General features: G+C 42.6%; 1 protein-coding gene across 1 annotated transcript in view; it reads left to right on the forward strand.

Annotated features, from left to right (window-relative positions):
- The window catches only part of PRDX4 (peroxiredoxin 4), a 61,492-nt gene that overhangs the window by 40,462 nt on the left and 9,231 nt on the right, over positions 1-11,799 (forward strand). The window contains exon 2 of the mRNA XM_085302063.1: positions 11,387-11,659. Within this exon, the coding sequence (XP_085158189.1) occupies positions 11,387-11,659 (273 nt within the window). The remainder of the gene's footprint in view (positions 1-11,386; positions 11,660-11,799) is intronic.

The raw sequence follows: 11,799 nt of genomic DNA on the forward strand, positions 1-11,799 counted from the left end.
TGGCACCAGACCAAAGGTCCATTTAGCCCCAATATCCTGTCTCTGCCAGGAGCTAGTAGCAGATGCTAAGGCAAAAAAAATTTTAAAAAGAGTAACTGCACAGACATTTCCAGTCCCCAGTACATCCTGCTCGCATTCAGTAGTCTACCATTTGGGGGGTTCTTGAGAGAAGAATATTATCTTTGTGCTTAATAGGCCTCCATGGATTTTTTTTCCATTAATTCATCTAATTGTTTTTCAGCCCTTCTAAACTTTTGCAGCTGCAAAGTACTGTATGACTTGGTGCCAGTTTAATTGCACACCATGAGAAAAAAGTTACTTGCTGTTGTTTGTTTAAGCTACTACCTGAAATTTCATTTGATGTCCCTTGTTCTTGTTTTGTGAGAAACAGCAAATAATCATTTGCTACTTATTTTCTCCTTGCCACTCATGATTTTAAACACCACTATCACATGCCTTTCTACTTTCTCTTCTCCCATCTAAAGAGTCTATTTAATCAATCTCAATTTGGAATGTCTTCTATATTTCTGAAAACACTTGTCAGGTTTCTCCATTCTTTTCAAGTTCTACTATACCTTTTTTTAGACAGGGAGATTAGAACTGCATGCAGCGATCAACAGGGGAGTGCACACCAAAAATCATCAATTTTTTTTCTGTTTTGTTTTCCATATCTTCCCTGGTAATTTCTGACAATCTATTTGTTTTTTTGAACATTGCTCTGCCTGAGCTAGCATTTCTTAGAATTACTTGCAGTCATTCTGAGCTCTCTTTCCTGAATGGTAATAGGTAATTTAAAGCCCATCATCAGATATATACAGTGGGGTTTATTTTTTCCTGTGTGCATTATTTTGTGCTAAATGGCACTGAATTTGTGCTGCCATTTTACTGCCCTGCACTTGGTATTGTGAGATTTTTCTGCAGCTTTTTATCATAGATTTTTGTTTTTCCTTTCCTGAATAACTTACTTTAAGAAACATTAAGCACATCAGTATTCAGCACATTTTCCAGATCACTTATGAATATGCCAGACAATACAGGTCTTAGCACAGATCCATGTGGTTTTCACTTGTTATCTTCTACTGAAGTATCCAACCATCTATTCCTACTCTTCATATCCTGCTCTTAACCAGCAATCAGCTGCAGAGGGGATCTTTCCTTTCCTCTTGTCACAGTTTTGCTCCTTCAGGATCTTCTGGCTAAGGAGCTTATCAAGAGCTGCATCAACAACATCACCCTAATCCACATGCTTGATGGCACTTTGGAAGAATCAGACATGATTTCTCTCCATAAAGCCACATCTTGCCAAAGTCCTTTTTGAAAACTGATGTCAAAGAGCCATTTTCAGTTGCTATGATCCTTTAGCACTGTGGATGGGGTAAGGAGGGGAGAAACTTGGGGTGTTGTCATGTTTTGCTGCTGTATGTTGGCTGTAGCAGAGGGGATGGTGGTTGTGATGACTAAAGGGTGMCCCTCCTGGGGATCCCCTCTTTAGCTGCTTCAACAAGCAACCAGTCACCCTGATTAAAACAGCAGCCTCTCTCTCTCTCTCTCACTTTCCATCATGACATTTTTCCAGCCTATCTTGAGGTCATCCATGAATCTTGATACTTCTTTTCACTCAGCCACTCAGTCTGGTGGATCACTCTCTGGAGCCCTCCCTATCCCTAGCATATGGTCTGGATACCACAAGGTATTCAGTCCCTTTTGGCCATGGCTGTTAAATCACTGTAGAGTCCTCTAAGGTCTCACAACCATAGTTATTAATATCTGATAACTGCATCTCCTGCCACCATGGCCTGCCTATTCCTAAGGTCTTGCCCTTACTAATTTCCTAGTGCAAGAGGAAAGAGGTCCCATCTACAGAATGATTTTTCACCCTCTTTCCAGTCATAAAACCGTCTTCTTCATTAACTAGGTGTTGTGTGCTACCTTCTAGGCTGCTAGACAGCAGCCTTGGAAATCTCAGCATACCAATTGTATCCCTGAACACCCTCAGTTTGTCCATCCTGGCAAAAAGAGCCGCCACATTGTCCCTGCATCCTAGACGCTGCCTCCATCACATGCACAAGCAAGCCGCTCGCTCGCAGAGCCAGCCACCAGCTGATGATGGCCAGCACGCCAAGGTGAGAAGCTCCTGTCCTCCCAATGAAGTTTCACCCACGTTTGGGTCTCCCAATTAACAAAAGCACAGTTATGATTCATATGGCTTGGCCGGGGATGAAGATTTTGAATCCACGCAACAAAACTGACCCTTTATGATTCTCCGGTCATCAGCTTAACGCTGTCGCAACTCAGATAAGCCTGCAGCATTCATTAAATTAATGCCAGTGACAAAATTCTTTTAATAACCTCCAGTTATGGATGGCTGTAGGTGTCTTCCAATTTTATTTATTTGTATGTTAACAAGTTTATTCCTTATCTTATATCCTTTTCTGATTTTTCATTCAGTGATGTCTTGAAAAATATAACCGTGCATGTCCAAGCAACTCGGCAACTTAACTGCTCAGAATATGACAGAAGCTCCTAGGGATGTATACATACAATAAGTAAATAAAAAATACACCAGGATCTTAAGCATTGTATGTCTGAATGAAGTATTATCTGTAAAAGAAATATATTAGGAAATTCATTAGAAAATGCAAGAAAATCATCAAATTCTTGAATCATCACCTCCAGCCCTAACTGCAATCTACTGTGTGCAGATTTTCAGTGGTGTAAACAGAAAATTGTTTCCAGAAGGCACCAGACAGACAAGATAGTAAAGATAAAGACTTCCAGAGAAGGACTCAGTAAACAGACCACATTGTGATGTCCGAAAAATAGAGCATTACAACTTCAGATACTGATGTTCTAGGTAACTCTGAGCAGCAAGTAAGACTTGGGATTTAAGACGTTCCTGTCTCCAAAACCAGTATGATATATGTTAATATTAAGGGAGCATTCTCCCTTGAAGAGAGAAAAGCTTCCAATGGAAGAAAAAAGAACGAGTTTGAGTTTTCCCACTGACCAACATGCATGTGCGCACACACATAAAGATGGACACGTGCGTTCACGAGGCATCCGTGAAAACACACGCATTGAGCTTTGCCGTGTCAAGGACACACATCTGCTTGAAATTCAGATGTGAAACAGGTCAGGTGATTACTTTTTCCTTGTGAAATATATTCAAAGGTTTCCTTCCAAATGAGGTTTTTGGGCAACACCATTTACATCACTGGTGCTACAGTGAGTATCACTAGTCAATAACTGGTATCATTTACTGCAAAATTTAGTGTACAAAAAAATCACTCTTCATACAGCAGCACTTCAGAAGCGAACAAGACACATGTATAATGAATATTTCAGTATTTAGCATTCACCAAGAAAGGAAACCGCACAAGCGTTGGATCGCAAACCACACCGCATTTGGTCAATCACTGTGTGGAAGCACAGTTCGAATGAGCACCTCCAGCTGATCAAATCGTCACAACCATAGCAACATTCCCAGCTCAGCATGCTTCACTTGTGTCTCTTTTATTTCTTCCTCCCACTCAATTTCATTTTACCTGCTATTTTAAGGTATTTGTATCCCTTCATATATTCTAAGTCCTGTGGTCCGGGCTCGGCTCAAGTTTCTTCCGTGTTAATTAGCTCGGGCATCTGAGGTGGCCTTCCGTAGATGATGGCTTGCCCAGAGCCAGCCCTGAACAGCGCTCCTGCGCGCATTTAGCTAGGACAGAGAYGTACAGCAAGCGGAATGGAGTCGGAATAAGTCAGGCTTTCTCCCGAGGACGCCTGGACTCCGAGCTCGGGCACGGCAAGCAGGCATGCCCGCAGCGTGCAGGCAGGCTGGAGGGGAAAGCGGGAGCCCCTCTGCTCCCCTCGGCCGGCTCACGGCCGCACGCTCACGGCCCGAGGCATGTTCGGCAGCCACACACGCAGTCCTCCTTTCGTTCTGCCGTTATGTCCAGCCTGGGGCGAGGCTGCAGCCGAACATCAAATCTGCACCCTGGCGAAAAGAGGAGAGTCTCCAAGGCTGAAAGCCATTCTCTAGGAGCATTGCTAAACCTGGCTATTTTCTTCAAGTCCCTCCCTCGAAAGACTCTCAATTATGCGAAAACTTCATTTTCATTTAAAGCAAACAAAAGTTTTCAGCCCCCCGACTAGGAAGAAAGCCTAGAAATGCAGACCCTAGACGTGCGAAAGGAACCAGACAAATCTAAAGATCTCCAAATCCGATTGCTGTTGCCCTGGCCATCCTCCCGACTTTTTAGCATTTGGATTTGGTGATAAGGCACAATAGCGCAGGGCATGCGACCCATCACTCTCTTTCTTGTAGGGTTTTTCTTATTATGTGTTTTTCTTTGCAACAAGCCAAAGATTTATTTGCAAATACAAGGGGGAATTCCAGGAAGTGGATTACCCGGCAGGCGGGTGAGGGAAAGGGGGATGTTTCTGCCCAGTTATCTCCTCTGCCGGGCAGCCAATGGCGCAGATCTGCACTACAGAGCAAATCTCACCCTGTTCATTTGTGCTTATTGTCGCCGTTGCTAACGGCAGGCTCCAAACCTGAGACTTTCAGGCTAAAAGCGAGACCCTTATAGCTTCTGACGAGCTGCCAGCACCTTCGCTGCCTGGCCACAGAAGGATTTTGGACATGAGCTAGCCAGCTAAACCCTCCATCACCTCAGTCCACTCTTTCTCAGTAATTTTTCCCAAACCAAAATAACCTCCATCTAGCAGGCAAACAGGCCTAGGCAGCGTGCTCTCTCAGCGAGCAGGAAGGGAAGGAAGGGCTAGCGGTGCGAAAGCCTTTTCCCTCCCGCAGAGGGGCCGAAGCAGGACCGAGCTTGGGATTATAACGAGCTAGCAATCCTTAATCAGTAATTTGGTAAATACGAGCTGTCACCCGTAGTGAGCTATTCAAACGCGGCTTACAGAGCCTCACGTCAGGCGCGTGGAGAAGGCGATTTGCAAGGCAGGCAGCTTCCACCAAAGAGGAACAGAGCACAAAACCTGCCGCACAGGGCCGCCTGTTTCATAGCAAGGCCCGCTTGCCGCTGGGGTTTGCGGCGGTATCCAAGGTTTTCCAAAAAGTAAACCAACCTTATAGGTCATAACAATGAAATTGCCAAAGAGGTGATTTCAGACATTTTTAATGAGTTTTTTTTAATGAATTATTCCACGTTGAACAGTAAAATGCTGCAGTCTACTCATGCAACAGCTACAGAGGCACCRAAGCTAAAAATGCAGTAACATCCCTACGTCAAATGGCAGCAATTGTTGCAAAGGACCTTGAAAACTGCCTTCCTACAGGATGATCAAATAATATGGAACCCGAGCTTTTTTYCTTTTTTCCTTTTAAGTGCAACTTCTGTTATTTGCATTAAAAACACCATCTGGCAGAAATCTTACCCCAGAAATCAACACCCAGGTCCAGGGGAGGAACTCTGTCCCTAACACTATTTTGTGTTACCAGCTTTCTTAACTGGGAACTACAGCTCACTCAGCTGGCTTTTCTTTTAATAACAACATCAAAGCATAGGCCTGAGGAATAATTCTGTTTAACAGTTAGCTCTGTAGCCAGCCAACAAAACATTTTATTTGCCTTACTAATACTTACCATCCTGAAAATCTTTGAAATTTTAACAGTTTTTAAATCTTTTCAGAAAWAGGGTGTATTTAGCGTCATCTCCCACTCAGTGGATGTTTCATATATACATATATTTTTATATATATASAACAGCCGCAGCTTTGGAGTGATTCTGAACTAGCTATCCCAAGGTCAGGATGGTATTGTTATCTCTAAAAGCACAGGGAACACCCCTCAGCATTCACAGGAGCTGTGTCCATATTTAACAGGAGGAAGCAGAACTTTTATTTAATATATACAGTATATATAGCATTCTTTTATTTTAATTTCTTTTAAGTGTTTAAGTTGCATACTGTCTTTTATAGGCTTTGAAAAAAAGAGCAGCAGATATAAGAAAGCCAGTAGCATGCAACTGTATCAAATATTAGGATCTTATAAACATATTTTCCTCTGTCTTTTCATTCTGTAATGGTGAATAAGATTGTAGAGTATAAGCAAGAGTACATTAAGCACAGTATCATCAAAACCCTATGCTTTCACTTATATTTCTGCATTTCTAAAGTTGCAAGAAGAAGAAGACTTTCGAAGAAAAATTAAGCAAGCAATACTAAATAAAACTCCTAGGTGGAAACTACCGGCGTTCTTCTTTAATCATAGAAAAACATGATAGCCCCCTTTCAAATCTGGRTATGGTAGATCAAATATTGGCTCTTGCGCAGAGGCATGGCTTCCCGAGGTCCCTCAGAAAGCTGGTAGTCCAAAGTAAAGCACAGGAGGAGCTTTGACTTGCACCAGGGTTATGTTAGCACTGACCTAAGTTCAGATACAGTTCATTGTCAATAAAAATCATACACTAAATAAACTGTGCAGAACACATGAACTAATTGAARAAGATTCAACAGATACACCAGGGAACAAACATATTAAATCTACTTCATTTCCAGTGACTAAGAAATTTTACCTTGCAAAAAGGCCCTTGCTTACATTATRCCAAGGAATATACCATTCCTAGGTAAGGAAATTACTGGGCCATTATATTAGTCCAAAAGAACAAGCTGAGTTGAAACTCTGAAATATGCAAAAAATAAAATTGGAATGGATGAGGATATTACCACAAAAAATGGTAAATTCTTCATTTATTCATATAAATTCTAACTGGAGCAAAGAGATTTCAGTAAAAAAGAGAAAGATTTAAGACTCCTACRTTATATTCAGCTTAGTTAAAGTAACTTTCTGCACTTCTATTTAAACTCTTAGAAAAATGTCTGTAGTCAACAAAAGAAAGCAAAAACAACAATCCAGTATCCATTTCAGTACTCCATAGTGACCATGTTATCTTCTGTTACAAATATCTGCCTCTTGCACCAAGAGTGTTATGGCTACTTTTTTTCTTATTTTGTCCTCCTTGTTAAGACACCAGTTTAATTTCCCCAGRTTGTCCTCTCAGAGACATAATAGAGAAAATTTCTTACTGACAGCTTAAACAAGGTTGATTTCCTTTATTGTTGTAATGAATTCAGAGGAACTGGGATTATTAATGAGTACTGAATACAATTGCTATTCACCTTGCATTTCCCATATCTGTGAATTTCATATTTTAGCAAGAAAAAACAACCCAAGCTTCTGATATTAGATCTTCAGATTTTAAGACATTATAGACACTTACAGAATACACATCAGCAATTTTTTTCATCGGTAATAACAATATCTTGCTGCCACCTAGTGAGCTATGTAAAAGTGACCAGCGCGTCAGGTTGCCTAAATATTTCCAGTCAAAAGCCATTTAACTTTTTCACATATTCGAATAAAAGAGAAAGGCAAATTCAGATATGGGAAAGTGCTAGAAAAMCTGTAATATTAAAGGGGTTAGCTTTTCAACCGAGCAGACAGCAAGGGCAGCAGGCAGGCAGGAATAAGGAGAAGGACTGGTAATATTTTAAGACCACATTATCAGTTAAGTCTGTGCATCATGGAAATGCAACCTCCTTACCTCTCCACAGATCTTGACATGCTCGTTCATGCTCGGGGCAGGAGRGCCTGCCTTTGCAATGATGGTTAAACACTTCATTTTCCTCCACTTACTATGAACGAAAAGTGGCTAGCACACCCAGAAGCTTAAGCAAGGCTTCTAGTGACCACCCATAAAAGAGGCATGTGCAAGTGTAAGCAGCCATCAGCAACATCCATTTTTGCTCTGGTCTGAGAAGATATGAATTTGGGTAGCTGCAGGGCTTCTTTCCACCCATATATATAAAGCTGCTGTATCAGACACCTGTGAGACAGGGCTGGGATGCTTTTTGTCTGAACTGAGGTGACAAATTTTAAGCATTTTTCTAAAAACTTAGATAGACATTTAGATAAGAATGAGTTAGCCTATGTTCAAACCTAGAATGCAAAATCAAAGGTAGGACCCCAAAGGTAAAAGCTGATGGAGCACTATGAATGACACTGATAGTGATCTCCAAAGCTTGACCTATCTGGGGCTTTTCCTATGTGGGTGWCGGCCGCTCTTCAGCACGGTCAGCAACACCAGATGAAGCTATCAAGGTTATTTTTGCCAGCAAGCTCCTAGCTGTGACAGTCTCAGGGCATGCGAGCCGCACGTCACTGAAGGTAGGTCCAGATGCCCAGCAGTCTCTCTCAGGTGCAGCACCTCCACACAACTTTCTAGTCCACTGACTTTTAGAGCACGGCATACATCCAGCAGGTGTTGTTCAATCCTGGCTTTCTTTTTCCTCACTGGTCAATGCAATTGGCTAAAAATCACGCTAATGTTGAGAGAATTTTTTTTTCATTTCACTTCTTTTAATACATGTTTTTAATGCAACAAAAATTGGAATACAGTGTAAACACAGTTGTATCCCTCAGCCAACAGCCAAAAGATAACTGATATGGCCCTGCCAGGACTATGTTATTTACTAGGTCAAGAAGATGGTTTTACAAGGCTCGTTTATGCTTGTGATTTTTTTAAAAACTGGGCTTTAAAACAGAGGCAAAAGAAAGCTTTAAATGAATGGTGCTTTCTGAACTGCATTTTTACAACTCACAAGGTCTAGAAGTATCGATCACTCTTTTATGTCATGCTCAGTCAAACACATTAATAACATGCTCGATTCTGTTACTGTCACACAAGTCCCTCAGGATTTTGGACACTGATACAACRAGAAAACTAAACTGTCTGGGCTCCACTTGCAAGTAGGAGAAAGGAGAAAAAATAAATGGAACTTTTCTACAGCAGGTGTCTTTGCAGAGGAAAAACAAATTCACCTCCATACACTACAGTATTCCCCAAAGATAGGTTACAGAAATAACTACATCTATTATACCTCTATACTATCAAGTGGCAKATTTTAAAAGTTTTCTGTTTAATGAGCCATATTGCCTCAGCTGGCTGAAAGTATTAGCAGCAGTTGGAAGTTAGGATGAACTTCCTATAAAAACAAATGATACCACAAAGAAATTCTCGGCTCAATATACTCTTCCTTTAGGGACACTTTGCAGTCAGTATCAACACAGCTAATTCCAACAGTCCAGTCTTACCAGGAGCCAAAAAGGAAAATACTTCTCAAATTGCTAATCTTAATTATGGTCATTCTAACCCAGGCCAGTAACACTTACAAAACATGTTTTTTATTGCCCCCTCTCYTGCAAAGTTTTCTACCTTACAGATTTTCTCCCATGCATGACAAGCAATGCAATACGTTGGTTAAAATGCCCTTGTAAGACATGAAGAGGATAAAACCAACTGCAAGTTTCACCAGCATAATACYGAACATCTGTTCCATCTGTTCCAGGAAATGGTGATAGGCATCTTGCTACAATTTATTGTGCYAATTTTTCCAAGATATTTTTACATTAGGTCATTTAAATGTTGGTAAGGTGTTTTATTACTATAAGCAAGAGTAGGTAGAACCTCTATAACCCTTTCTAAACTACTTTAGCATCCTAAATCACCCTCTGCTTCAGTAACCTAAGTGCCATCCACGGCAAAGACAAAGATTCTTGCCAGAATCAAGCACTTTGCAAAAACTGAATCATATCTGAGGGTCTGAATATGGCACAACACAGAGTAAAATAACCTTTATTGCAGTTGATGAAGGGAATGATAAATAAGCTTTTACTCTGCAGTTGTAAACCCCACTAATTTCAGAAGACCTGGGCAGATGGAACAGTGATGAATTTAGCACAGTTTTTCCATTATTACATATCAACAGCATAAATTAATTATGTCAATTTAAACACAAAAATCAGYCTTCAGTTCAAGTATTTCAGCACTGGGCAAAGAAAGAAAGGTGCCTGTGTTCTCATTGTACACTGGAAAATGATATATATTTGAATTTCACCTTGGATTTAATTTACAAAATTTTTCATTTTTAAGCACTTCCAAGAAGAAAAGTCTTGATACAGTAGTAGCCAGAAAGTCTTTATCATTGCTCTTTTTAAGTCGCTCTTCAATGTCTATATATCTAATCACCTATGAACCTCAAATTAGTGCTATTTAACTAACATATTCTGTGGATTAAAGCAATTTTGCCCCTCAGGATTTTCTCCTCTTACAAGAGGCCTGACTCTTCTCTATTTTTGCTGCATTGATTTCACTAGTTTTATGTCTCATTTATTGGTAATTGAGAGGAAAGTAGATCACACGCTCCAGAATGCATCTTTCAGTTGAGGGATATTAACATTATGCACAGTGCATACATCTTAACCCTTCATTTTTTTTCCACTTTACTATACGACTACTCTTCAAATCACTACTCTTTACTATGCTTCAAAATCAGTAGCAGCATCAGTCAAAACAGAGGARAGGGACAACTAAGTATTTTCCATTACTTCATGGAGGCCACGGCTGTCACTTTCCCACCAAGCAGTGAAACCTTGATATTAAGTTCACTACTACTAGGTTTGATCATATAAGACACATTTTACCAWGTCTAAATATAAAGTAAACCTATGTGTGAAATCAGTGGGAGTAAAAGTGTTCTTTAAGTAAGTGCTTTTTTCCACCAGGGCCAGCAGGCTTAACAATTTGCAAGAGCAAATGGACAAAGTCCATCTTCCWTTCAATCGTGTGTCCTCGGTAGAGGAGGAAAGTCAAACTTCAATAACAGCACTTAAAAGGAGATCAGATTTTATCCAGCTTCCAATATTTTAAGAAGCATAATCAGAGACTGGCTATTTGATAGTGATGTCTCACTTTGGGGGGGGGGGGGCGAAAAAGGACGAGAAGAGGATTTCATGAGCCATCTTCCCTGGCAGGCAGACACTTAATGTATATAGGCGCCTTGTTAATCCCTTGTTTCAAATATGGTGGCCTGCATGGTTTGGTAACGGCCCTCAGCGTTTTTCCTTTGACTCTTTGTACGCCTGCTGTGCCTCGATTTGTAAAAAGCGAGGGCTCGTACTGTCCATCCTGGTGCAGGCACTGTGCCCATCCTCAGCGCGCATTTATCACAAACCATCTGCAAAAGGAGCCGGGACGGGACGTGGAGGCTCCTGGCAAGAGCCTGCCGCGGGGCGTGCGCGAAGCCTCCAACAGCGCGCTWCACTTCTGCTTAACGTCGGCGGGAAGCTAGACCGACGCCAGCGCTCCRGCCCTGCAACCCCGTGCTCGGAAACGCCCGCAGAACCCACACCGCCGCAGACCAGAGATAGCCGGCATGGGAAATGTCTCGCCTCCGAGCGCGGCTTCCTCCCGCTGAGCCCGCRCTGCAGCGCAGATATCTGTGTACCTGCATGTATACACATACATACCTATTTTTATATATTTTTATTTATATAAATAAATAAATAAATAAATGAAATGAAATGCAGAGATATTTGTGGGTGTGTGCGCGCGCCAGTCCCAGGGCGCGCAGGCTCCTCCCCGCCGCCCCCGCCGCCCAGGGCCGCGCCGCGGAGCCGCGCACTCTCTCGGCGGGCCATGGAGGCGGGCGGCGCTGCGCGGGGCGGCGGCGGAGCCCGAGGAGCCGCGGCGGGCGCGGGGCGACGAGCAATGCCACTACTACGCGGGCGGACAGGTCTACCCGGGGGAGGCGGCTCGCCTGCCCGTGTCCGACCACTCGCTGCACCTCAGCCAGGCCAAGAGTAGGTACCGGCCGGGCCCGGCGCGGGGCGCGGCGCGGCGCGGCGCGACCCCTCCGGGGCCGGGAGAGCGGCAGCCCTGCGCGCCCGGAGAGTGAAGAACGCCGCATGGCGGGGTGTGGAGCCCGGCGGCGGGCCGTTAA

This window comes from Rhea americana, unplaced genomic scaffold (assembly GCF_003343005.1).
Source record: "Rhea americana isolate MKP2758 unplaced genomic scaffold, rheAme1 scaffold_184, whole genome shotgun sequence".
Classification (NCBI taxonomy): Eukaryota; Metazoa; Chordata; class Aves; order Rheiformes; family Rheidae; genus Rhea; species Rhea americana.